General features: G+C 40.8%; 4 protein-coding genes across 4 annotated transcripts; 2 read left to right on the top strand and 2 right to left on the bottom strand.

Annotated features, from left to right (window-relative positions):
• Positions 1-1,525: 1,525 nt before the first annotated feature.
• On the bottom strand, positions 1,526-4,074 carry ogg1 (8-oxoguanine DNA glycosylase). The gene is made up of 7 exons (XM_053317593.1): positions 3,886-4,074; positions 3,378-3,754; positions 3,108-3,287; positions 2,490-2,668; positions 2,224-2,371; positions 2,078-2,127; positions 1,526-1,987 (listed from the first exon to the last, which is right to left on the bottom strand). Exons 1-7 carry the CDS (start codon positions 3,993-3,995, stop codon positions 1,769-1,771), a joined length of 1,263 nt encoding a protein of 420 aa, XP_053173568.1. The 5' UTR covers positions 3,996-4,074; the 3' UTR covers positions 1,526-1,768.
• A 400-nt stretch (positions 4,075-4,474) lies between these two features.
• Positions 4,475-13,717, top strand: qars1 (glutaminyl-tRNA synthetase 1). The gene is made up of 23 exons (XM_053317581.1): positions 4,475-4,679; positions 5,008-5,158; positions 7,329-7,438; positions 7,523-7,598; positions 7,690-7,754; positions 7,855-7,908; positions 8,302-8,365; positions 8,525-8,599; positions 8,729-8,814; positions 8,920-9,006; positions 9,112-9,211; positions 9,318-9,396; positions 9,500-9,739; positions 9,831-9,923; positions 10,026-10,163; positions 10,936-11,023; positions 11,132-11,278; positions 11,392-11,493; positions 11,581-11,673; positions 11,871-11,998; positions 12,517-12,583; positions 12,678-12,800; positions 13,073-13,717. Exons 1-23 carry the CDS (start codon positions 4,569-4,571, stop codon positions 13,121-13,123), a joined length of 2,328 nt encoding a protein of 775 aa, XP_053173556.1. The 5' UTR covers positions 4,475-4,568; the 3' UTR covers positions 13,124-13,717.
• A 1,220-nt stretch (positions 13,718-14,937) lies between these two features.
• LOC128357272 (transcriptional regulator QRICH1-like) lies at positions 14,938-24,013 on the top strand. The gene is made up of 12 exons (XM_053317582.1): positions 14,938-15,135; positions 15,751-16,041; positions 16,128-16,223; positions 16,309-16,449; positions 16,544-17,317; positions 17,428-17,599; positions 17,689-17,843; positions 17,961-18,075; positions 20,451-20,559; positions 20,735-20,883; positions 20,967-21,057; positions 22,523-24,013. The coding sequence occupies exons 2-12, from the start codon at positions 15,787-15,789 to the stop codon at positions 22,707-22,709; spliced, it is 2,244 nt and encodes a 747-aa protein (XP_053173557.1). The 5' UTR covers positions 14,938-15,135; positions 15,751-15,786; the 3' UTR covers positions 22,710-24,013.
• A 915-nt stretch (positions 24,014-24,928) lies between these two features.
• LOC128357614 (receptor-type tyrosine-protein phosphatase V-like) lies at positions 24,929-27,312 on the bottom strand. The gene is made up of 9 exons (XM_053317980.1): positions 27,256-27,312; positions 27,079-27,169; positions 26,902-26,978; positions 26,629-26,805; positions 26,282-26,404; positions 25,981-26,141; positions 25,688-25,823; positions 25,246-25,307; positions 24,929-25,136 (listed from the first exon to the last, which is right to left on the bottom strand). Exons 1-9 carry the CDS (start codon positions 27,310-27,312, stop codon positions 24,929-24,931), a joined length of 1,092 nt encoding a protein of 363 aa, XP_053173955.1.
• Between the last annotated feature and the right edge of the window lie 678 nt (positions 27,313-27,990).

Raw genomic sequence — 27,990 nt, 5'->3', positions numbered from 1 at the left:
TTAATAAACTGGCAATAGATTTTTCAGAAAATGTTCTATAACACAGTAGCCTATACAGTATATAAAATCCCATTTGTACCAAATTGCATCACATCTCTGGAAAATATCCTGAAATTAACTGTTAAATGCCTGCAAATTACTTTTCCAAGAAATTACTGTAAAATAGGACCCATAAAATAAAAAGTTACCAAACAATCATCAAGAGACAAATTAAATTTTGATGCTGCACATCTGGAAGTAAATAGAAATGTCTCCCTTTTGCAGGCGCTACAAATGTGGCGCCCCCTGGTGCCCACAGGAAATAATCCTCTTTGGGAAAGAAGGTGCATCCCTCCAACTAAACAGTTCCAGAGGGCATAAAACAAGCTGAGACCCATTTCTTACGTAACGCAAAGGCCACTGTTGTGTCGTCTTTATGTCAACTTGCGTGTGCACATGGCTTTTCCTTTAACATTCATGTCCCGCACCTCCAGCACACTTTCACCTATCCCTCTCTTTTTGTTTAATTTTCCCTGTTCTCTCGACTCTATTTTTACTGCTGCTTTTCTTCTTCTCCCTGACTGTGCCCTGAAGCTGGGCCCCAGCTTCTGTCCAGCTCAACCAGAGTAGAGATGAAAGCTGACTCACATATTCATTAACATGCATGGCTGCACGCCTTTCCACAAATAAACAACTTCTATGGATGTAAGACATGCATATTCAGACCCCCACACAGATGCAACAACTCCATGCATGATGCACCTGCTCCCTTAAGCCTACATGAAAATCTGTCTTTCAAATGAGGTCAAGAGGGACTCTTAATTGTGGTTACCACATTAGAATAATTTGTCTCCATATATTTTTAACAAACTAATATTTTGCTCTGTAATTGTCATAAAAGGACAGTAATAGGCCAAATGCTCCCAAAGACATGTCCATGTTGTCACCAGAGACCGTCACACTAGCCCCGGAGCAGTGACAGCAGATGACTGCAACTCCTGCTATAAAAAGACCAGCTGACACAGTCAACCAATGCCTATAGATAAACATACAGACCCAATGGCACGTCACAACTGCCCAGCCAAGCCACTTTATTATGATCCAACAGTCACACACTATTTTGATACAGGGAATGCACTGGAGAAACATAACACACCATTTTGGTGTGCAATGACATTCACATGAATGCCATGACGTATTGGTATGCGGTGTAACAGAAACCCAGCGTATTCACCCAGGGAGTGTTCACCCAGGGAAGTAGTGCTATTTGTTCTCAAATTAAAAAACAGAAGGCTGGGCTACAGCAAATGACCCATTATATGGTATCAGCTTGCTGAGCAATATCTTCCAATGCATAGTGCCACCTAGAGGCTACTTAAGGTAACATTTAGCCCAAGTTAGCAAACATGACAGTGATGGTGTTAAGTGGGATTGTGATGTATAGGGTATTAATAACTGAGCTAATATGGACAGTTTGTCTCAAAACACATACACTAAAGAAAACTATTTTGTATTTATTATAAAATCACCAGTGTGCTGTGTTTATAGCAGGGAAGTAGAAAGGTTACAGTAAAAGTAGTAGTAAAGTAGGGAGGTTACAGTAAACAATATAAACAATATATGTACAATAACCTGAGGTTTTTATGTCATGTTCCTGGCATCCTTTATATATTTCATTTTCAAACATGATGTGACATGACAATGGGGTTTTCAAATGAGGCTCAGTTAAAAAGGTGTGTGGAAAATGCCTGGTGCTGATGTGAATCCTGATGTAAGAGTCTTGTTTACCTCACACCACCTTCTCATCCTTAACAGACTTCTTTGTGCTCTTGCGACACGCTGACTTAGTTTTCCTGTTTTTCACAGTTCCATTTTCTTCTGTTTTAATTTTTGTTTTCTTACATGCTACCATCCTCTCTCCTTCACCGTCTTCCTCTTTCTTTGGCTTCTTCTGATGCAGCGTTTCTTTCAGATTTTGGAACTTCTTGAGGTCAGCACAGAACAACACCTAAAGAGGCAGAAATGTGATCTGTTGTTATTGTGGACAGAGTGCAAGGAGACAGAAACACACTGACTGATACTGAAAGATGACACTCACCGACTGTGCCCAACCAGCATAAGGACCCCACAGCTTTCTGAAAAAATCCCCTGTGTAGAAATATAACATTTGGCATTGTCTTAACAATTAAACAAAAATCATTATTCATTGTTTACACTATGATGATGAGGTCCATGAGTACTAACCAATATCTTTGTGAAGTTTATCTGTGATGCTTTTCTGTCCGCTGCCAGAACCATATTTGTAGTCACGCTTTGCAATCTGCCACACATGTGTGTCGACTGGCACGGCCTCTAGCTTATCCAGGGACATTAGACATACACAGTCTGCCACCTATAGGACACCACAACACCTTTAGGTACACATTACTGTTATAAGTGTACTCTCTATGTTCTCTCCTCATAAATACTAACAAACTGTATGAGGCTAACAGGTTCTGTTCCTGCTGTACCTTGGTGCCCACACCAGGGAGTGTACGCAGAGCATCACGGGCCTGCAGATACGGGACATCTCGTAGACCTTCAAGCCACTGGAGCCCATGGGTGTCCAGAATCTGTTTCGCACTCTGCTGCAGGAACCGAGCCCTGTATCCAAAACCAAGTTCCCGGAGACAGGCCTCTACGCTGCTGTCTGCCAATTAAAATAAAGAAAACAACACAATTATGATCACTGTATTCAATACAAGCATACTTCTTTATTAGAAATTCAGATCCAAGAGACTAGTCCCACTTAAGAACTGGGTTAAGAAAGAGATTAAACAGGAAACAAGGTAATAAAAGATGTGTAACATAACCTGGAGAGAAGTTTTTATACCACTCAGTTTAACCAATGCACTGATCTTATTACTATACTTTCATATATCAGAGGCTGACATCAACAAAACCTGGTAGTAAAACGCAATGCCCCATGTGAACTGTGCGCATGTCCCACTGAAAACATAGTGTCTCTAGTTTGGCAGGATTTTCTACCACTGAACCACTAGCAAAGCACTACAGCAAAACATATGGGGCAAAGTTGTGAACCCTGTAGTTATGTTACTCTTGGCAAGAGATACAGGAACATGTAGCACCTGCAAGCGCAGACAGGGAGGGAAAATTGTAGTAAGAAGTTTGATCCAGCTGGCACACTGGGACACCCAGAGCCTGACACAGTCGCTCCACCATGCCCTGGATACGAGAGATGTGATTGTTGGAGGTACAGATGAAGGAAAACAGGCATTCAGTGGGGTCCTGGCGTAGCATTCGCACACCTGGGGAAAGAAAACTATGTATTCAAGACACATTGGACAAAACAAATATCATCACAGTCATTACTTACTGTGTAAAAAACACACACTGACCAGTGAAAATGTCTGCAATATGCTTGAAGTGGGGGTCTGCTGCTCCCCACTCCTTGTACAGATCTCCCAGTTTAACATTGAGCTGGAAGTAATCTCTCAGCATCTCCTGTTCCTTCTCAATGTCCTGCAGTGGGGTCACAGCCACAGGCTCCTCCTCCTCTTCCTTCTTCAAAGCCCTTTTAAAGCTCATCTCTGACTTGATTTCATTCTGGAGAGTAGCACCAGCTCTCTTCTTCCTGTCACTTGAACTTCCCTCCTCCGGCCTGTCGTGGTGGCTTTTATAAACGTGGTACCATAGAGTGTCATCTGTCTGGGTCAGAGTCCACACTCGTCCCCCCATCACTCCGGTCCAGTGGCCCTCTGCAGTCTCCCTCCAGCTGTGGGTTGAGATATATCATGAGTGAATGCAAATGCACAACAGGGTGATCTACACTGTATCAAGTGTCCTATTGATTATTATGCTGACAGACGGAGAGACTACACCTGAGCCTTAAACATAACAACTTACCGGAAAGATTGTCCACAGGCAAGAGTGAGATCCAGACGCAGCTCTGACTTTGCACAGGCCAGACGTCTCCACATGTTTGCACCCGATGACAGCACCGCATGTTTAGCCATAACTGATCTGCTGCCCCCTTATTAATTATGCTGATTGGAGAAATAAATGTGCAAACCGGTATAGTAACTTACGGCATCATAAAACACTTCCCTACACACGTCTGTAGGTGCGTTGATTGTGGTGGACAAAAAAGACCTTACACTGCGTAGCAATATCACACATTCAAACAGGAAAAGTGCAAAGGTTGGATGTTTATAACTTTAAATGTCATCTACTACAAATCATAAATTATTCCGGTATTAATTTCATGTTTAAAATTCACTGAAATTACTGTTATGTCAATCTGATGCAACATTTTTTAATTCCGGTGGCCCCTCCCTTTAGAATGTCAACATAACCGCTGATTGGCTATCTGGCCTGTAGTGGGCGGTAACTTTAATCAAGATCATTGGCAATTGGTCAACGCCATTCTTGCCTGTCGTGTGCGATTGGCTCATATAGTTGTACAGCATTCTTTTTTCTGAGGTGTACAGGAAATCGTCCCTCGCCGTTTCTGTCCAAGAGAGAGTGGTGTGTGTGGCGGCGTGTCTGAGTGTGGCTCCCAACAAGCCGGTGAATATACAGAGGATAAAATGGCGGATCCTGTGACACTTTTCATTTCCATTGGCCTCAGTGAGCAGAAAGCTAAAGAAACGCTGAAAAATGAAGCGCTTAGTGCCACCCTGAAGGACGCGATCACTCAGGTTTGACCCGACACCTCCTGAATTGTGACATGTACTCCTTTAGCTCACTTGTTGTTCCTCTTTACTTCTTTCTCTTATCATGTGTTCAGAGGTATGTGCACCTATATAGCTCATAACTATAGTTATATTTCCTCTAAACTGTGTTAGTTAGTGAAGCAGGGTCACTTCACTTTCATTTTCACTCAATTCAGGTTACTTGAAGATATGATATCAAGGGGCAAGATATAAGGAGAAGTGGTCCTCCCTGTTTTTGTCCCTTATATCTTGACACACTGATTTTTTTATTGGCAATAGTTAATTCTGCTATTTTCCTCTCTGCTCTCATTAGGCTCAGCGTGTCAGTGGATCATCAGAATTGGACAAAGCCATGGGTACACTGCTGTACAGTATGGCATCTCGCCTTAAAGACACCAAACGCCTGGCTTTCCTCTCTGACACCATAGCTAAGCGCAAAATCTGCACAGAGCTACAGCTGGCAGGTAATTTTTTGACATTTCTGACATGTCATAACTTGACTGATCTATAGGAAAGAGGTACCAACACCGAGTGATACTTACATTTTTAAAACCCCTCCTCACCCAAATATGTTTCAAGATATGTATAAAATTTGCGTCTTTGAGTGATTATTTCTATCAGATTTTCCATCAAATTTAAACAAAAGTTAGATTATCTTGTTAAAATCTGTAAAATGACATCTGGTCCAGAATAGATAAATCAAAAGTTTAATTGTTGGACACAAGATATCTCCTACTTCACTGAAAAGTCAGTTCTCAGTGTGTGTGTGCACTGCAGGCTTCATGTTTCCACATCACACTTATGTAAATTAAATATTGGACCAGGGGCTTGTTTCAGGAAGCAGGTTTAACTAACTCTGAGTTAAAACCTTAACTCTAGGTTGACCAACTCTGAGCTGTCAAACAGTTAGATCAATCAACTCTGAGTCAAAGTAACTGAGTGAAGCTCGTGCATGAGGAGATACCAAGCCCTCATCAATGGAGCACAGACAACATGATTCACCATGACAACAGAAGAAACAAAGGGCTCAGTCCTCCTATTTCTCCCCAAAGGAGTTAGAAATATTAATGAATACATGCAGATGATGAGTATATATTTAAGAAAAAAAACAATACAGTAGCAGCAGCAAAAGAACATGAGCTGATGTGGCAGAAATGGACTGACAGTCAACAGTGAGTATTAATGAAAAAAAAGAGAAACATTTTGTCTCGAGTGGTCGACTTATTCAACATTTATATTCTGTGTATGTGTGTGTGTGTGCGCGGCACATTTAATATTCATGCAGACCCCAACAGGTACAAAACGTAGGCCTACTTGGCAGCAACTGAATATGAAATATAAAAATATAGCATGAACATGAACTTGAACAGAGAACTTGTTCTGAACTGAGAGCATGTCCATGTGGTGTCGTACAGACGATACGAGGAGTGAGAATATTGTTCAGATAAATTATCGATTGTACAGAAAAATGGAAACACTCAAACAGAACATCATCAGAGAATGATAAAACATCCCAGTGGGGTCCGATCACCCTCTGACAGAGATTTGTGCTTCAATATTAACTGACTCTTTAAGAAAAGGACACACCATGTCTGACACCTCCTTCAGTCTGCAGATAAACTCAGGGTTAGTTGAAGAAAACCTGCCAGCGAGCAGGTTAGATTCACGGAGTATGTTGCCAGGGTAACTGACTCAGAGTTAAGCTGAAACCGAAAAAACAGAGTTTCCCTCATCTCAGGGTTAACTAACTCAGAGTTTTCACTAAACCTACTTTCTGAAACAGGCCCCTGCTCTACCTCCTGAGTCACAGTGGCTGCTAAATAAACATGCCATTTGAGCCCATATCTTATTCAAATACATGTTGTGCATACTGTGTTTTTGTCTGTTCTGCACTGTGTAGATGTATATAGATGTGTTTTTAATTGTTGTCATGGTGAATCATGTTATCTGTGCTCCATTGATGAGGGCTTGGTATCTCCTCATGCACAAGCTTGAAGAGTTGGTCAACCTAGAGTTAAGGTTTTAACTCAGAGTTAGTTAAACCTGCTTTCTGAAACAAGCCCCAGGTTGTCTACTAATCAAAAGATTGGTCAGTCCATACGTCGAAGTGTGTTTGGGAAAGATACTGAACCCCAAATTGCTCCCAATTGCTATGCAAGCGGTGTGTGGGTGTGAATCCTGATGAGCATCCTCAGCCATCAGCATGTGAATATGTGTATAAATTAGTGAACATTGATATGTATTGTAAAAATGCTTTAAGTGAAAGGTGATATATAAATACAGTCCATATATAATTTACCATTTAGCACTGCTATGCAAAATAAAAAATGTATACACAAGGACACAAGGTTTTAAATCATGATATGTAGTACGAGTAAGGCTGTGTGACTGTGTTAATTTGATGCTCTGTAACTAATCTGAGTAAGCTTGATATAAACATAAACATCTAAATCTAAATCTCACAGCAGACCAGGAGATACAAAACATTTAACAAACACATTGAAAAAACTCGTGAAACCACATATCATGCTAATGTTTGTAGAGGCTGGAGGAGGTTGCATTGTGAGCATTTTACTAAGCAGAATGAATGAGTGACTCCTCCATCAATTTCTACTTCCTCTTTTTTTTTTGCAGCTGCTTTGGACTTTGTGAAGAGTCATCCTCAGGACCCCCTCAACGAGAAGGAGTTTGAAGCAGCATGTGGAGTGGGCGTGGTCGTAACACCAGAGCAGATTGAAGATGCAGTAAGTGCACAATGACCATAATTATGTCATTTTTACAAGCTTTACAGTGCACTGTGTGTGTAGTGACAGAGGAATGTTGTGCAGGTGGAGACTGTGATCAAGAAGCACAAGGAACAGTTGGTAAAAGAGAGGTACCACTTCAACATGGGACTGCTAATGGGTATGCACTCATGCTTAAATGGATAAATATTTTTGAATACATAAAAGTCTAAAAGGCCAACAGAATGACTCACAGGGTCTTTGTGTTGCAGGAGAGGCACGCGCTGCTCTGAAATGGGCTGATGGAAAGGTCATCAAAAATGAGGTGGACATGCAGGTGTGTTTGAAAATGTCTGTCCTTGTGATTTAAAGATTTGGATCGGGCATTATTAGATTCCCACTGCATTCTGTAACTAACTCTGACTTTGATCTTAAAGGTCCTGCATCTGTTGGGTCCCAAGACAGAGGCTGACCTGGAGAAGAAAGCAAAGGTAACTCATCTCATGTTGTATAAAGGAGTAGTTAGACATTTTGGGAAATACACTTATTTGCTTTGAAGTTGGCAAAGACTGCAGAAAGTCTCTTTGTCTGTAAAAATATTACTCTTATAAACTACAAATTGTAGTTTTTACACTTCGGTTTTTGAACATATTAAATGAAAGAGATATATCATGTTAATAAATTAGCTTTATTATGCTGAGCTGAGCTTAACGGCCGCTGCTGCTTCATATTCACCATACAGACATGAGAATGGTATCTCATTTAACTCTTTGTAAGAGAGTAAACAAGCGTATTACCCAAAATTGTTACTTACTTACTTACTATTACTTCGTTGCACTGAAGGTTTTGATTACATCTGTGGATAATTAAAAATCATCTCGCAGCCCCAGAAGACTAAAGTTGCAGAGAAGGATGTAAAGGCGAAGAAAGAGGAGGTGGCAGTGAACGGTAAGCAGCAGGCAAAGTGGATGACTGAATTTTACTGTTTGTGTTTGTGTCAGGTGGTTTGTTTTTAACCGTGTGTGTGTGTGTGTGTGTGTGTGTGTGTGTGTGTGTGTGTGTGTGTGTGTGTGTGTGTGTGTGTGTGTGTGTGTGTGTGTGTTTCAGGTGATGTGATGACTGGGGAGGGAAAGTCGCTGATGGAGCAGCTCAGAGGAGAAGCACTGAAGTTCCATAAAACAGGTGAGGAGGAACCATCTGAAACAATTAGATACAGTAGCATCTTTGCTTGTTGCTCTGTTTTTTTTTCATACTCTGCCAGCAATTTTTAAAAAGTTTTCTCATCTTTCATCCTTGCCTTCCATCCTACAGGTGAGAACTATAAAACTGAGGGCTACGTGGTTACACCCAACACCATGAACTTGCTTAAGAAGCACCTGGAGATCAGTGGTGGGCAGGTACAAACCTCATATGAGTAACATTAGCTTTTGGAAAAGAAGCATGCTAACTTGAAAATGATCATTCATTTGGATTTTTCTTCCTCCCATGTTGAATTATTTTAGATTCGTACTCGCTTTCCTCCTGAGCCCAACGGCATCCTTCACATTGGACATGCTAAAGCTATCAACTTCAATTTTGGTTTTGCCAAGGTGCGTAACTTTTTATCCTCTTTCACCTCCACATCAGTTACTGTCGAAGCTGTTTAACTCCCTCTAGTGCAAATGTATTTTTTTTAACCTCATCTTGTCTCACAGGCGAACAGTGGAATTTGTTTCTTGAGATATGACGACACAAATCCAGAGAAGGAGGAGGAAAAGTACTTCACTGCTATCAAGGACATGGTGGAGTGGCTTGGTGAGTTTAATTTTCTTGATTTACAATATTTGATCTGATGAATTTTTTTCTTTTACTTTCTACATTCATGAAGGTAGTTTCTCATCAGCGTTACTGTATTACACAGGGTATGAGCCGTATACCGTCACACACGCATCAGACAACTTTCAGCAACTCTACGATCTTGCAGTGGATCTTATTCGTAGGTGAGTGTAACAACTGTGTGTATGTGTGTGTATGTGTTGGTTAAAGTGCATGCATGGATGGATGGATACATTACATTTCATTCTTCTCTTTGTCTTCTGTCAGGGGTCATGCGTATATCTGCCACCAGAAGGGAGAGGAACTGAAGGGCCACAACGTTCCTCCATCACCGTGGAGAGATCGTCCCATCGAAGAGTCACTGGTGTTGTTCGAGAGGATGAAGAAGGGTCTGTTTTCTGAGGGAGAGGCTACACTCAGGATGAAGATGATCATGGAGGATGGGAAGATGGACCCGGTGGCGTACCGCATCAAATACACGCCTCATCATCGAACAGGAGATGAATGGTATGAAAACCTAAAGTGTTGCTCTATTCACACAGGTAGTTTTATTAATACTTTCCTCCTCACAACAAGCTGTGGTTTACTTTCTTTCCAGGTGCATCTACCCCACGTATGACTACACCCACTGCCTGTGTGACTCCATCGAGAATATCACACACTCACTCTGTACCAAAGAGTTTCAGGCCAGGTGTGAATTCATTTTTTTGGTGCTTTTAGTAAGTAGTTATACTTCATCATAGACTTGCATGGAAGCATACAAGCGTGATTGTTCCTTTTGTTACTGTGACAGGCGTTCATCATATTACTGGCTGTGTAACGCTCTGGATGTCTACTGCCCTGTTCAGTGGGAATATGGCCGCTTGAACCTCACCTACACCGTTGTGTCCAAGAGGAAAATCATCAAACTGGTAGAGACAGGTGTTGTCAGGTAACATGGTATTTCTGTTAGCTGTTTGTTTCCAGTCTGTTAGTTAAATGTGGGGATAGAGAGAGCACTGCTATGGAAAAGAAATCTAAATCAGCAGATATCCTGAGGAGAGAAAAAGTCTGCCTGCTTTTTGCGCACCTACTTACTTCAATAGTTTTATATTTCATATCTTATTTTTTTTTTTTTTTACTTTTTCACAAAAGCCACTTTTCAGATGTGCACCTCTTAGACCTGCAACAATTACTCAGTTAATCAGTCAGATTAATCAGCAAATATTTATACAGTTCAATAATTGTTTTAGTTATTTAGTTAGTTTTGTAAGCAAAAATGCCAAAAACTTAATTAAACATCCTTTGGTTTTGAGCTGTTGCTAAAAAAAAAAAAGACAGTTGTTGGAAATGATAACAGGAGGTTTAAGTACATTTCTGACATTTTAAAGACAAAGGATCACAAAAAAAAGGATTGGCAGATTAATTGATAATGATAATGATTATTAGTTGCACCACTCTACTTTTAATAAGATGGCAATTCTACATTGTAATCTCATAACAGAATGCAAAAGTGACGCCAGCAATTGTACAGGGTCGGACTTTCGACACAGCCCAAGCCCTCCTGAGCATATTGAATTTATTATAATAGCAACATAAATCTCTGACAGCACATAATTGACTCTACCACCTCAAAGCATACGGTTTATTCTACTCACTGTGATTTATTCAGTCTTTGTGCTTCTTAAAATGTGTGACTACATACCATATTCTTCTAATTACAGAGACTGGGACGATCCCCGCCTCTTTACTTTGACTGCACTGAGGAGACGAGGTTTCCCACCAGAGGCAATTAACAACTTCTGTGCACGGGTATGCAGAACGTAATGTATGGAAGGATGAATGGTTGGATGGATGGATGGAGGAACTAGTAGTCTAATGTAGTAACACGCTGTAATAATACATTCCATGTGTTGGCAGGTGGGTGTCACTGTTTCCCAGACAACGACAGAGCCTCATCTGCTGGAGTCATGTGTCAGGGATGTGCTTAACGACACAGCACCTCGAGCAATGGCTGTCCTGGAGCCACTCAAAATCACCATAACTAATCTTCCTGAGAATTCAATGGTACATTAGTGACAAATACACAGACATATCTAATTACCAGAGAACTTGTTTTATCCTGGATGCTCTGTCTTTTATGTGACATTAACATCATGCATCGTCGTCTTCTCTTTCAGTCTGAAGTACGAGTGCCAGACTTTCCTGCCAACGAATCCAAGGGTAGCCACACCGTTCCATTTACACGCACCATCTTCATTGAACAGAGTGACTTCAGAGAGGTTAGAGACAAACATCCATACGTACTTTATTTCTACATTTTTTGGATTGTAGACAGAAGATGATGGTGGGCTCTTCTTCTTTTGCAGGTGATGGAGAAGGGCTACAAGCGTCTGTCCTTAGAACAGCCTGTAGGCCTAAGGCATGCTGGGTATGTCATTTCTGTCCAGAAGGTCATCAAGGTACGTCCAGATGTTTTACTCAGTAGCTCTAAAGTAAAATGTAATAGTTTCCCCAGATCATATTATACTCACATGTGTAATAACACACATGATCTTAGCATTTTATATTCTTAGCAGGTATTGGCTTTATGAATGTCTTTAAAGTACTATTTTATGTATCATGTGGTCCGTCTGCTGTCTTCCGCTGTGTTTCTCAGGACTCTCAGGGTAAAGTGGTGGAACTGGAGGTGACATGCTGCAGCTCTGACACAGCTGAGAAACCAAAGGCCTTTATCCACTGGGTCAGCCAGCCACTGAAGTGTGAAGTGCGCCTCTATGAGAGACTGTAAGTCACAGAAAAGCCATTCTTAACCAACACTTCATGTAGGAAACTCATTTACCAAAGGGTATTTGCAAGTCCTGAAAAGGCTTTAAAAACATTGATTTTAGTTTTCTCAAAATAAAAAGGCCTCAGAATGTTTTTAAGTCTCAAAGGTAATTCACCAATGTCTTAAATATTTTTTTCTCTGATGTTTCTTTTTTATGTAATTTATGTAATTCCAGACCTCTGAGTTATTTTTTAACAGATGAATCTATTGATTATTTCTCTTTCTGGAGCTTTCGTCCAGGTCCTAATTAATTAGTTATTAGTCATTAGTTATATTATTGGGAATGATTCTTATATACTGTCAAGAAGTTGCACTTGGTAAATAATTCTAGGCCTCATATCCCTAATGGTTTTTATTGATATCTTTCATAATTTTAACATAAAACAGGTATTAAATTACATTCTATGTGGCATTAAAAAATGTCTTTAAGTTTGTGAAACCTGCATAAACTCTGAAAATCTCTCTATCTTGGTAGATTCCTGCACAAACACCCAGAGGATCCATCTGAAGTGCCTAACGGCTTCCTGAGTGACATCAACCCTGTGAGTCTCTCTTCCCTACAGTGATAGAAGTGGATTTACTGAGATGTTGTAGTGATTGTTTAACATTTCTTCATTTCCTCCTTTTGTTATTCAGAATTCCCTTAACATCAGCAGTGCCTTAGTGGATACTTCGGTCAGGGGAGCAAAAGTTTTCGACAAATTCCAGTTTGAGAGAGTTGGCTACTTCTCCCTGGACCCTGACAGCACCGCAGACAAGGTACAGTACCACAAAAGTACTGCTGCTACTAGATTTAGGCAGATATACTTTGACATTCTCATGTTTGTTACATCTTCACTTCTTTCTCATGTTTTTTATGCAACTTTGAAACTGCACTGTTTGATATTGCAAATGCTCATTATTAAAAGCTTCTATTTTTAGTTCATTTGAGATATTATTTTTGGCTACTACTACTCCGCTACTATGCAAAACATTTTGGGACCTATGTAACAGGAGTGTGAACTGTAACGTGATCTTTTCTCTCACTGCAGCTCGTCTTCAACAGAACAGTCACGCTCAAAGAGGATCCTGGGAAGATCTGATTGACTTCGATCAAACCACATTTCCTGCTTCCCATGAGCCCACAGAAACATGTCCAAATTGTTTGCATCACTCAGTGTGTAAAACCAGCAGAAGAACAGACTGTTTAGCTTGAGATTGAGCCAAATCAGACACTGTAATAAATATGTCCATATTTCTAAATTGCAGTTCTGGTGCATGCAGCTGTTTTACAGAAATTGGGAAAACTTAACTCTATTTCATGATTTTTGGTTATAATTTCCTGAGAGATTAATGGTAAAAATAATTACTGCAGCTTTGGTTTAATCAATCTGAAGCTTTGCCAGTCAGTGTCAGTCCTAATTTCTTTTAGACATCCGCTGCAATAATATACACTTAGTGTTTCTTCTTTGTTGAATGTATGCAACTTTGACCATGGTTCAACAAGAATCTCATCTGTGTTAATTTAACATTGAATCTATGCTGGCGTTAAACACAGGAGATGCTCTCAAATGCCATACATGACTTTCTTACAAAGATGGTGGATCACTGCCAAACCATCATATGTTTTTTTAAGTCTCAGAGGGATGCACGTGTCCTTTTGACAGGAGATGAGAATAAATAATAATGAAATAAAACTGCCACGTCTCTGTCTTTATCACCTCAAGTATGGATGCACTGATTGTGGTGATGTAGACAATGATATTATACAACAAAATCAATATGTCTGATGTAGTATATTATATATTGTCTATGGTTATTGATGCCTTCACATAATATTGAAACTGGTGGAGGGGGACAGTAAATGATCATGTGTGTATATTAACTTAATAAATAGAAGTATTTGCTGTTGATTTTACAATTTCAAAAAGCAAGTCTACAGTGTAAAAAATCAAAGCTCTTACTGAACTGTGATATAATCTATAAAAGCAAGAACACAAAATAATGTGGAAGCTACACTGATTTAAACAAAAAAAATCAATGCTGCTCCATTCACTGGCTAATATAATTATTTGAATATAACTTACAGCCTTTTATTCTGTTGCTAATGTGACAAATTTCCATTTTAACACTACTTTATACTTCCACTCCACAACATTTCAGAGGGAAATACTGTACTTTCTACTCCACTATGTGTATTTGACAAATTTAGTTATTTTTCAGATGAAGATTTGACACAACGGACAATATAACAAGCTTTTAAAATACAAAACATTTTTAAAGATGAAACTAGTGGTTTCCAACCTTTCTGGCTTTTGACATCTTTCGAAAAAAGCAATGTGTAGTATGGGTCACATGTTTTATGTCTGTGTTAACAGCTCCACCAAATAGTGATTTTTCTCTCTAAACTTTTCACATGGATTCATTTCAGTAAATGTGTTAATAATTTAAGACTTTTTTTGGTCCATAACAGAAAACAGTGGAGGAGATGCAGGCCATAGACTGCAAATAATAATAAAATAATATAAAAAGTAATATTATTACAGCTATGATGCAGACCGTTGACTATAATAATATGATACTGTAGTCATGCAGGCCATGCTGAACCGTATTAACCCTCAACTGCCCAGAGTTTACGGAGCACCACCCGGATATTCAGCGCATCTCTGCAGGACCACCTTAAAAGATTCAGAAGCCAGTGAACCACTAGGAGCGTCTGTCTGGCCTAAGTGGTTTTTAAGGTGGACTGACATCTACCCTGATCTGGCCAGCCACTCTACCTGAGTCTGTCGCCTTTAACAAACCATCTTACGAGCTTGAGTCATCGCGATACCAGCCGGTGGAAACACCGCGATAGCAGCGCAGAGTTACAAATCGCTCTCTTATTGGTCTGAGGACGCTGTTGTAAGATGGCGCCCAGAGAAATATGAGTGGTGTAGAAAAAGAAAAAGCAAAGCCATCTAACGAACACCACTAAAAACACAGAGTAAAACAAAAAAGAGAAGAGAATCGGCAATACGTGGCTCTCCTCGCTCGTGGGGAAAGACACGCGCCGATCAGAGGGGCAGGAGAACGCTCGTGGGCGGCTCGAGCCTCGGCCCGGTTGGAGGAAGAGGTAGCTCACGCGCCTGCTAATGTTAGCCTGCTAGCTTGTGGGACGATAACAAAAAATATAGTCGGTGTGTGTAACCTTAGCGGCATTAGAGAGTCACCCCAGCTTATTTAGCTCCGTGTAGATGAAGCAGCGGTGAGTGTAAGTGAGCTATGAAGCTGCAGTGGTGAGACCCGAGCGCTTTAATACCCCAAACTCAGCTGTGTCTGGCTCTTATTTGTGTGCCGTGTACCTGGCTAACAGGAGCTTGTTGTGTAACCAGCTGTTTTGTGGAACCACTTGCTCCAAATATAAATAATCGTAATCTAATCGCCCCGTGAAACTGTGCGGCTCTGTGTGTGTTTCCCGTCGCTGCTTTTGAATAACTGTCGGATTTTGGAAAGTGACCGCGCTTTTTGTCCCAGCTCAGCTCGTATACACTCAGCTAGATTTAACCCTTTCGTATTACCACCCGTCTGTGGAGCTGCTTGAAAACACTGTGTTTGAAATTTTAGCTTTCCTTTTCATTGTTATTTCAAGCATAACATATCTGCTTAATAGTTTTATAAGAGCTACTGCGGTTATAAGTATAGTAAGCAATTTTAAAACAACCCTACATGAATTCCCCCTGTTATCCAGATTCCCCCTTCATAGAAGAGGACACTGTTGGCAGCCATGAATAACTCCCTGGATGGCACAGGCTCCTATGAAGAGCTTGTGAGGCAGAAAGCTCGGAGCATCCCTCAGCATCGCATGAAGGAGTTCCTGGAGTCCTTGGCCAGCAAGGGTCCAGATGCCCTGCAGGAGTTCAACCAGCAAAGTGGAGATACTACGACCACCACCACCACAATGGTCTATCAACAAGAGGCAAACTGCATCTACACAGACAGCACTGAGGTGGCAGGGTCACTCTTGGAACTGGCTTGTCCGGTAAATCTGCTTATTAAGTTTTTAAGATTAAGGTTTTGTAACTCTCAGTTAAAATTCTCTCTGATAGGCATGGTTCTCTGATGCAGGTTCAGGTGCAGGTTCAGCCGCAGCAGCAACAGATACAAGAGTCCACGTCTCAGCAGCAATCTGTACAGCAGAATACAGAGCAACAGATAGTGCAGGTTTGTATCTGCGATGTGCTGTAGTGGTATCTTTGTCACCCAATCATCCATTTAATCCCTGGGGTGCACATTCTTCTCTTTTCAGGTGCAGATTCAGGGCCAGCAGCAAGGTCAGATGCTGGGCCAGGTCCTCCAAGTGCCCTCTGGGTCCCATCAACAGCTACAAGGTGTGACTACGGCACAGCTGATTCAGCCTGGGGACCTCACTGAGGAGCAGCACCAACAGGTATGCCAACACATGCACACACCACATTAATGGCAGGATTGCAAATGTTATTATCAACCAGAGTTTTAATCAAAGTCCCTCTTTTGTGTTATAGCTGCAAGCCCAGTTGGTGGCAGCCGTTGCAGGGGGGCAACAGATCCAAATCCAGACAGTCGGAGCTCTCTCTCCCACCCAGCAGCAGGACAATACTGAGAGGAGGGTACTGGGAACCACTGTTACATCCCAGGGAGCAGGCGTCCTTCAGCCAGCCAAGAAGCGCAAGGTGGATATGCCCATCACTGTGTCCTACGCTCTGCCTGGTCAGCAGGTAGCCACAGTCCTAGCTATCCCTCAGGGACAGGGTCAGCAGCAAAGTTATGTGTCCCTGCGGCCAGATCTGTTAACTGTGGACAGCTCCCACCTTTACAGTGCCACAGGCACTATCACCAGTCCAACAGGGGAGACCTGGACCATCCCTGTTTATTCTGCTCCTGCTGGATCTGGAGGTCGTGAGCAGGTCACACATATTGCCATCCCCCAGGAGGCCTATGGAACAGTGCAGGTTGCAGGAGCGAACACTACAACGATGACCACAATGCCAACACAAGTTACTATTGATAATGACAAGTTGAAAATCCCTGCCAGTCAAAGTCAGACAGCGCAGGCTGTTTCCAGCATAACGAGTTCTGTAGGAATGGGGGGCCAGGAAGAGGTGGTGCACACGCTGGCTGCAAACACACTGTTCCCTGCCCAGCTGATGAATGGAAATATCCACATCCCAGTTGCAGTACAGGGCTACTCCAACGCTACACAGTCCCTTATCTGGGACCCACAGCAGCAGGTGCTGCACACACAGGGGCTGTCAGGACAGGACGCACAGCAACTACAGGTAATAACACAATGTTCCTATTTAGGTATTTTATCTTCACCAGATGTACACACAGTGATGCATCTCTTTGTATAGAATGGGGTAAAGGTGTTGTATTTGTGTCTGTTCAGGGTCAGACAGTGGTAGCAGAGGTAGACAGTCAAGGCCAGCAGCAGGTGCAGGAGCTGCTGTTACCCGCTACTTTGAAGCCAGAGGAGGGGCTGGACGTGTGGCGGGTTTGGGCTCAGCGGAAAAATGCAGAGTTGGAAAAATCTGACAAAAATAAATTGGCCCCCATTGGCCGTAAGTGCATATACACAATGTTTATTATGTTAAAAAAGTAACATACAGTTTTATCTGTCAATCTAATCACTGGCATGTCTGTGTTTTAGGACGCCAGGCACTGCGTTTCCAGGAGGACTTAGTGTCATGTGCAGTTGCTGAGCTCTGCATGGGTCTCTCTTTGATGACAACAGAGGCCCGAGGGCTGGAAGGGGAGTGTTTTGAGTCTGATGTTCTCTATTATATTTTTCTGTGCATACAAAAAGTAAGTTCACTTCAAACATACAAACACTCACAGCTTTCAACATTCGATCCATCACTGTTGGTACTTGTTTTTAATGTGGAAACACTGATGGACCTCATCCGTTTTCCTTCCCTGCAGTATCTGTTTGATAATGGTCGTGTGGATGACGTTTTCTCAGATCAGTACTACACTCGCTTTGCTCACAGTTTGCACCAGATCCTGGAGCCCTGGAGACCACCTATTCATCCACTAGGTGAGACCAAAAAACCTTTATCAAACCTATCAGGGACTTGCAGTGTGTGTTCTTATCAGCTTCATGTCTTATCTACTCAATTTTTATCTCAGACACAGTGTGCAATAGTTAAGGTATAAATGTATTGTGCCAAAATTTCTGTCTCAATCTTAGGGCAGAGATAACAGGTTATCACGTTATTTTTTCCTTCTGGTAACAGCGTGTTATCGCTGGATGTGTGGTTTGTTCACCAGCATTTATCTGCATTATTTGGCGTTAATGCTGTGAGCCAAATCTGATATGTTTGTTGTTTGCTGTGATATCTATGGGAGGATGAATATCAGGGTTTAGACAGCTTCTCTTCCTCGCCTTAAAATGCAGCTGAATTAAGGAGGCACGACTCTTCTGAAAAATCACAGAGGCACCAATGCTTTTTAGTCCTGCTCATTTTACTTGCTGACACACTGTCAGTGTGAATAGCTTGACGTAAAAGTGCTGACTCAGTTTGTTTATATTATCTATATATTCTAACGCAAGATTAAAAAAAGAAAAGAAAAAAAAGTTAAGATCCAATTTATTATTCCATTTTTCTTAGATTATGTGAATTTTCTTTTTTTCTTTTTCTTTTTTCCCTTTTCATTTATTAGAGCCACATTCACTCTTAAATCATAATGTATCAGTCATGGCCTTATATTTAGGCTCTCACTCAAGTACACTTTGTGCTAAATCAATGACTCCCAGAGGTCAGCTGTTTGGCTGCTGGCCAGTTGCTCACTTAAGTCCAACTGACTACTTTTATTGTATTCATTTTTGACTAATAGAATAGTTTTGACGTTGTGATTTTCAATGCATGTATATTTCTGATCAATAACCTTCACAACAATGCAGGCATGATGATAGAGAAACCTGTGTGTGTGTGTGTGTGTGTGTGTGTGTGTGTGTGTGTGTGTGTGTGTGTGTGTGTCAGCTGAGACATTGTGTCCTGCTGAGTAGATAATGGAGAGTTTTTCAGTGTTTGACATATATAAAACACACAGACGTTTATGGGCTTAATGAATAAATGAATCAATTAATAATCTTCACTTACACTGCGACTTTTACAGCAGAGCTTTTTCTAAGAGGTGTAGCACACACACACACAAAACAGGCAATGTTGCTAAAGTAACAGGCCTGACATATGAGGAAAATGTAGGCTATGCCTCAGCCTCACACTGTAATTATACAGTTAAAAATATCCCAGAAGGCTTTTGTATTTTTTTGCCATTGACCAATTATGCAAAATAATGTCAGATGTTTTAAAAATAAAATATGATGTAATGAAACTTTCAGCAAAAATATATATGATTATGTTTTTCCACATTGTACTTTTTATCCATGGTTTACATTTTTGGTTATATCCTGTCAATGAGTAATTTTCTTCTGCATGGTGTGTAACAAAGTGAGTGTTTTTCTTAAAGAACACCTCCTTGCTGCCCGTACATGTTGAGTATATCAAGAGAAGCTAGCTAGAAGCTAGTAAACTCATTATATATGGAATAGTGTAATTCATGTGCCACGGGCCATCATATCTGGGGAAAATACAGCCATAATTTGTCCCGGCATGTCACTGGACCCCCTCCCCCAGATGCCTACTTTGTCCCTCTCTATGAAGCTGGCTTCTTACCGCTGTGGAACTCCTGTCCTCTGTCCACTGAGCTGAAATATGAAACATAACTGACAGTTAAGCTAACCGGTCCTGGTGAAGGTCACTGTCTCTGCAGCTTTTAAACATTATTTATAGTTATATATTTAATTTGAATGCATTACGTTGAAAGCATTTTACAGCCTCTCAGCTACACTGTTTGTATCACTGTAATCAGAAAATGCTGTACAGCGGAAGGGTTTTAAATGAAACAGACGGTGGATGAATGAGGATGATTTTCTTCGCTCCACCTGAGTTGGTTTAAGTTGTTGGTTTGTGAAGCACTGCAGTGACTGTTGGTCAGCAGGTCTTGTTTATTAGAGCTGGAGTTAGTCTATGAGTGGGGTATGAGGGTTTTAACAAAGTAGTCCTCCTTCTTCTTGTAAAACTAATTGTCTAGTCATTAAATCCAAAATGTGCCCAAATGTTTTTCTCTTTTTTTAAATTGAACTACAAGATGACTCCAGTGTGTGCATCGGAGGCTGCTGCGCTGTTCCCTCACAGTTTAGTTGTATCAACATATGCATTGATCAATGTTGTTACAGAATATATTTTTGGCCATTTGTCAATTGATTATGAACCCCCCCGCCCCCCACCCACCGACCCACCTCTTCTCTGAACTGTTCTGAAATCCCTGCAGTATAGTTTGTCTCAATTGGTTATATTTGCATGCAACACTATTTTGTTACATATAATCTCTTCATCTCCCCTGTAGGTTATGTTATCCCCAGTCATGTGACAGAAGAGATGTTATGGGAATGTAAACAGCTGGGAGCACATTCCCCCGCAACGCTGCTCACAACTCTAATGTTCTTCAACACCAAGTGAGTTACTCTTTGCTTGCACATGCTGCCACCTCAAATTACCTGAGTCATTTAGTGTGGTGACTTAATTCTTCAAGAATTTGGCTATACTGCTTTACATACCATATTATCTAAAATCTAGATCACAGTAATAAACACAACCTGCTCATCTGACGTGTATTCTGTATTTTTACAGGTATTTCCACCTCAGGACAGTGGATCAGCATTTAAAAGTGGCCTTTTCTAAAGTGCTAAGACACACCAGGAAGAGTCCCAATAACCCCAAAGACAAGAGCACCAGCATCCGATACCTAAAGTCTACAGAGAGGTTCATAGGGCAGAAAGGTAAGAGCACACATTGATTGGATTCGTGCTGCAGTCAGATTTCATCTTAAGGGTAAATAACATTTGTATGTGTGTTCTTTCAGTCACAGACGACATGTACTCAGAGCAGCTGGAGGACCCGGAGAATCCGTTGAGATGTCCGATCAAGCTCTACGATTTCTACCTCTTCAAATGGTAAATATAAAACTAAAAGAAAGCTGAGTAGGGATAGAACTGGAAGAGGAGAAAATTGTTTATTTTCTTTTTTCAAAACTTTATTTATTGGATTTCCAAACAGAAAACACACAAGTAGTATACTGAGTTTCAATTGAGACTTTAAATAATTACAAAACAGAAGATGAGAGAGAAAAAGAAACGGAACACCTGCGTGAAAAGAAGATAAATGTACAAAACAGATTTGGTCACCTATGAAAAATAAAACGTGTAGTTCCATGACAAATGTAAAAGTAAACGTGTTTGTCAGCCTTCATTTAGTTGATCCAATATTGCAACAATAAAATGTGTGAAACCACATAACAGGATTACTTTGTAGTGTCACTCTGGCAGGATGTGGTTATCAATTCATAACAAGAGTGACAGTTTCTCTTTGGAGATGCTCCAGCTACGTTTAGGTAAAACTATTTGTCTTTGGTAACATACAAGAACATGGATGTGGTATAACTACTCCTTGCTCTCTTTTCAAAAACAGTGAATGAGTTGCATTGCAGGCACAAAATTCAACAAATATAATAAAATGATCAAAGACATCACACATTCAAAACCTCAGACAATTCAACTGAGACCAGGAAATGATATTTTACATTCGTAATTCAAGTGTTGTTAAAATAATCAATCAATTATTTCTTTTTCTGAACACTAAATCATAAATACTACAGAAAAGTGTCTTCTGTCACACTAACATTAGTAAACATGGGCAGAGATACACTGGATATTTTTTTTTAGTGAAGGCATTTTGTCACTAAAATGCTGCTGACTGTTGTTTGCATCAGTCTCTGGGTCAGTGTCGTCCCTCTGAGTTTGCTGTTTTAAAGCTGTATGGCCATGAATAAAACAGTCCTTGGCTTCAGTAACTGTTTTTCCTTCATGTTACTCACCTTGTGTTGACTGCTCCACTTCACAAAACTCACTCCTTGCTCCTCTTGACAAATCACAGACACACCGGCACAGAGGTGTGCTTGACTATGTTTGTGATGCAGTTGCTGTTACTTGAAATGTCACTTTTTAATTGAGCTATAGAACATTAGCTTGCCTAAATTTAGCTAACTTCAGCTTTGTTTGCCCCAGAGGCGAATAGTTACAAGTGGTGCATGATGGAGCCTAGTTCTTACTTTTTTGTCACCTTTTTTTTCTACCCACTTGCATTTGCAGCTGTAACATTTTACCCAACTTAAATGCTGATTATACAACTATATTTCAGTGAGATGAAAGGAACAATGGCCAATTCTACAAGAAAAGATTGTACAACAGTGAATTTTCTTTTTTAAGGGTGCTATCTGCATCATTGTGGCACTAATCTTCTCCTTCATTTGCAGCAAAATGAGTATTTAGTCAATTATAGTGTAGGCAGACTGTGGCTAAAATTGTAACTTTGACATCAGATGAATGATAATGTGCTGACACTGTTCTGTTTCTCTGTCAGTCCACAGAGTGCTAAAGGTCGTAACGATACCTTCTACCTGACTCCCGAGCCTGTTGTGGCTCCAAACAGCCCCATCTGGTACTCCACTCAGCCAATCCCAAAAGAACAGCTGGAGCAGATGCTCGCCCGCATCCTTGCTGTCCGCGAAATCCAGGAACACATTAACATGTCGGAGAGTGTGCACTAGTTGATCGGGTCGGAGAAGAATGAACGGACTAGACTCTTCCTCTTTCTCTTCACCTAGCCTTTGATTGCTCATTATCGGTAGTTTTCTATTCTCTCACACCCTCTTGTGGTCTTCAAGGGTGGCATGTATATGTTTATATTCATTATGTGTCAGCATATCTTACACACATGGACTGTACATACACATACAACCAATACAAGTCATTATTTGTCTTACTGAGACAATTTCTCAACCTTACCACAAGTTGCTTTTTATTTTTGTTTGTTTGGCCAAAAGATGATTGGACACGAACTCTAATTTAAATGTTTTAACTGTTGGATATTCTCACCAATAGTCTGAAAAGTTTATTTCTCTATTCTTTTTTTGTTTTGTTTTAATCTGTAATATATTTCATATATATTTTCTCTGCGGTTGGTCGGCGCTATGCTGCTTTTCATAAAAATCCCTCTTTGTTGCTCTACTTTCCTCGTCTGCCTTGTCACTATTAAGTGTCACAGTGAATACCTCAGTGGTATTATGGTCGCATTAAGTAGCCTAACAGGCTAAAAGCTCATTTTCAACTTTTGTGACGTCTCCCTCTCTGTCTTTGTTTTTTCACTCTTATCTGTGTTGAGCTGGACACCGAACTCTGGAGATGACTGGCTTGTTAGTGAATGCTGCTTGGGCTGTAGCGGCCCCCTGCTGGACAAGCTCAGCCACACAGAATCACATCAGGACTCTGTTACAGACTTTAATGCAATGCAGCTACTAGCACTTGCCACACAGTGGAGATGTGGCAGAGGAACGGTCATGGATACTGACTGCTGCTGGATCCTCCTTTCTCTATTCAGTACATCACCAACACCCCCCCCCCCCCCCCCTCCAAACTCACCTGAAGAGGGATCTTCTTGTATCATACATGTTTATTACATGACAGATGAAAGACTAAAACAGTGGTTTGCCCTAAATGTTCTATAATGTATAATACTCATAGCTCCTTCATGTACTGTAATGGGTTTCAGTCATCTAAGGAGAATGGCAGTGCCTGTGTGTTTTTGAAACATGACCTTTTTTGTACAGCCACTATACCATGCGTCTGCCTTTCTAGCAAGTCCGGTATCAATTCTGCACATGCATCCTTGATTACTGATAGCCTGCATTGTGTGATATAAAATGGTGCACAATGATTTTTCAAAAAATCTAAATAAAAGTCATCTCAACAAATGTAATAGAAGCAAACAGACTTACACAAACAATGAACCAATTTACACTCTTTAGTATTTTTAGTTAAAGGACAGATTCACAATTTTTCCAGTCTGTCTTAAAACAACAGTCAGGAGCCCATATGAACACTGAAAGAGGTTTTGCTCCTAGTCATTTCTCCTGTACATACTGGTCCCCTTCAAATGCACTTCTAATGTAAGTGATGGAGCCAAAATCCACATATGTCCACACATTTTGTGCAAAAATGCATTTAAAAGTTTATGTAAAGCTTCAGCAGCCTGAGTTAGTCAGAGAATATCTGCCACATTTACAGACTTTACAATCAAGTTCCTTCTTTGATTGTTGTGAAGCTGTTGGAATTGGGGATGTATAGTAATAAAGGGAGGGAGTTTGACATTAAAAAGACTAACATTGAAAGAGATCCCCTTGATATGACTAATTTGGACAGCTTCAGATAAACTTACAAATGCATTTTACCACAGATGGAAGCTTGTGGATTTTCACTTACATTATAAGTGCATTATGAAGTGATCATTTAATAGCCAGAATGAACAGGATAAATGATTACAGCTAGAAAAACCTATTTCAATTTTTATTTGGCCATGTGACTGTTTTAAAACAAACATGAAAGATTGTGTCCCGTCCTTTAACATGAAGAGTGTTTCCTCAATGGTAACCTGCTGACAGGTGTACTTGCACTCCTTATTAAATTGTGTGCTCAGGTCTCATACTTGTTCTCTTGCTCCTTTGGCAAGTTATTCACAGACTAGTAGAGAAACAGGTTTGACCAGAATGACAGGTTATGTATTTTTCGTACACTATGTAATGTTGTGTGTGTGGTTTCTTCATCAGCATTTATTTTGCATGTTGTCAGACCAGCTTCCCGCCTTCAGTGCCTGTCGTCATGCAGCTGCAACAAATTATCTGACAAGCCTTGCAGCAGTGTCTTGTGGCTTGTCTTTGGTTTTTTTTATCAGCTTTACAGTATGTGAGTTCAGGAGGTCTGTGATCCCAGATTAAACTGATGAGGAGGGCAGCAACCTCCTCAGCAGGTTTCCAGGGTGTAAAATCTTCTGCATTGTGTTCTGCGGTTGGTCTGATGGAGGTTTCTGTCTGTGATGGTGATGTCTCCTCCTCCCCGTTCGGTCTCTGGGTCCTGAGGAGCTGTGAGGCCCATCCAAAGCGTGGTTAATGTTTGAAGTGGCACCCTGAGTCTGGGGGCTGCTGAGAGAAGAGAAGACACCTAATTAAAATGTCATCATACGTTATGGTGACTAATAATACGCTGCCTGTGCTGAAACTCAATTTAGTGTGCTTATTTCTGTATCCTCACCATGCTGAGGCTCCTCCGCTGAGCCAGTGATGAAGACACTGATGAATAAATATGTACTGCTCCTGAGTACACACAAAGGAATGAGCAGGTAAATAGGATGGTTGAGTTTATGGTAAATGGTCTATGACTACTAAGGATGCAATGAAATACCTCTGAGTGAATCACAGGTATGCATTCAAACACTGAAACGCTAGTATCACAGTTTTCAAGTTTGTCTTATAACAACAGCCTGGTGCCCATTTGAATATTGAACCTGGCTTATACATACACACACACACACACACACACATATATGTATATGTACATGTATGTATATATATATATATATATATATATATATATATACTGTGTAATAATAATAATTCCTCTTGTGTTGTGAACATATGCATATTATCAAATTTCCATAATGCCCATTACAGGTGAGTGTTAGTGCTGAACTGACCAGATTCTGGACCATCCACATTCGATGTAGCCGTAGGTCCTCCACAGCAGCTCTGACATCAGGCCGGATGCCCCTCGCACACAGCTGCATCAGCCACAACAGTGCTACAAATGTCCCAGATCGGCCAACACCTGCACTGAAACACATGACAGAGGATTTTAAAAAACAACAATCTGATAAACCTCCAAACACACTTGACAGGATTAGAGGATTAAATCCAGCAGAGGCACATTTTTTTAACAATATGAGTTTCTTAGAGGAGATGGTGATGGACTCAAAGTCAGAGGTCACACCTGCAGTGCACCACAGCTGGCCCCAGGCGTGGAATGGCCTTCAAATGTTGCCGCACATGCTCAGTGAAGGCACAGAGTGAGGACACTTTTTTGGGGATGCCCCGATCTGGCCAGGCAGGGTAGTAGTAGTGTGTGATTATCCTGTCTGTTGGACAGTCTCTCTGAAAAACAAACCACCCTCCTTCAATCCTACAACAAGGACTTCTTCTTTGATAGATTACAGGTACGGTCAGTGCACACAGAAGTCAACAGCAGCAGTTTAAAGGTGCCAGATGGGATGATGAATGAGTCCCACACTCACCTGTCTGAGGTTAATAGTGGTGATAAAATAGTCTGGACCTTGTTTGCAGGTCACTGTCGTCACTTGGATCAGTCCATGATAAACTGTCCCTCGTTCCGGAGGCCAGTACTTTTCACAAAGCACCTACAAACACAAAAATAAGCTGCAAGGTCGATTCCTTTAAGAATTGTATGGAACTTCCTGTTATTATACTGAAGGAATAGTTCAACATTATGAGCTAAATTTAAAAAAAAAAAAACGATACCACTCTCAGACATAAGAGCATTTCCCAAATGATTTCCCAAAATTTCAAATTAATATAATGAGCTTGTTCTTATAAGAGAGGTCAGAGGTAAATAGAGATTAGCATGCAACAGGCATGCACACAGACTAAATGTATCTTTTCTCACTATGTCCTTCTGTTTCAGAGCTGTCACCATGACGACTATCCTGACGTTTTGCTCCCACACCATCCTCCAGAAGTCAGCCATGGTGTTGTACAGCGGACCCTGAGTGCAGATGAAGTCTCTTTCTGTTCCTCCACCCTGAATACAGACACACATTTAGTCATTAACCAGCAGAGGCAGATACACAGACAGACAGAGTTATCGGTTAAGTTAAGGAAGTCAATGAGTTCTTACAGGCACATAATTTGCATTGATGTAGTCAGTGTGTGGATGGGAGTTCTGGATGGATAGCCTCACCCGACAGTGGTCATCTATGATCGGATGTGAACACAAAATGAAGAGCAGGCAAATAAATGTCTCAAACACTACTAAACTTACTTATTTTAAACAGTTAAACTAATTCATGCTTACATGGCAAAATGTAGGGGTATCTGTTCTTTACTCTGTTAGCCTCCAATTCCCCAACTCTGGTAGAGAGGTCTTTGCCAACTTCATTAAGATCCTTAACAGAGCAAAAGACATTAGCACACACGATTAATAGCCTACTCCTAGCTTCACAAACCAAAATCAATTTCTAAACAAACTTACCTCAAACTCCTGTTTAAAACCTCTGTTCTTATTGCCGGCGAGTGCCTGGCAGTGCATATTTAACTCCTGCAGGATCTGCGCTCTTGAGTAAGTTTGCACCCTATAAAATATGATTTTGTCACATTAAAATCAAACATTTTCAGATCATTGATACACTCAGACAGTAAGGATAAGTCTGGTGATATTCTTTGTTTTTCTGATTGTTAAGAAATGAAAAAAAAAACTACAACCAGCAATTGATCCTAACAAGTTTTGTCTGTAATGGACTGGTATGGACTTCATTTATACTGAGCCTTTCTAGTTGTCTGGCCACTCAAAGCGCATTAAAATACATCAAAATTCACCTGTTCACACACACAATCGTATGCTGATACCTGAGGCTGCTGCACAAGGTGTAAACCTGATCAGCAGGTGTGAACAAAGCAATGCAGCCTGTTCTTTTGTGCTATAGAGCTCAATTGTTGTACACAAACAATGATTAACTCATCAGTGAGCCACACTGCTGCACTGGGTAGCACTTTATTACCAAGAACACGGACATCATAGTTTATCTTGATTTAAACCCACCATCCAGCTGTGTGTACATACTAGTGCCCCACATCTGTGACGGAGCGATACAACAGAGTGATAAATATCTATAATGCCCATCTGTACATTTTTAGCCTCTTTTAAAAAAGAAGTATGTTTGTGCTAAAGACAGGACAGTAAAGTTGGGAAGTCAAAAAATATCACCAG

Source organism: Scomber japonicus, chromosome 4 (assembly GCF_027409825.1).
Source record: "Scomber japonicus isolate fScoJap1 chromosome 4, fScoJap1.pri, whole genome shotgun sequence".
Lineage (NCBI taxonomy): Eukaryota > Metazoa > Chordata > Actinopteri > Scombriformes > Scombridae > Scomber > Scomber japonicus.
This window is presented reverse-complemented; position numbering and strand designations above follow the sequence as displayed.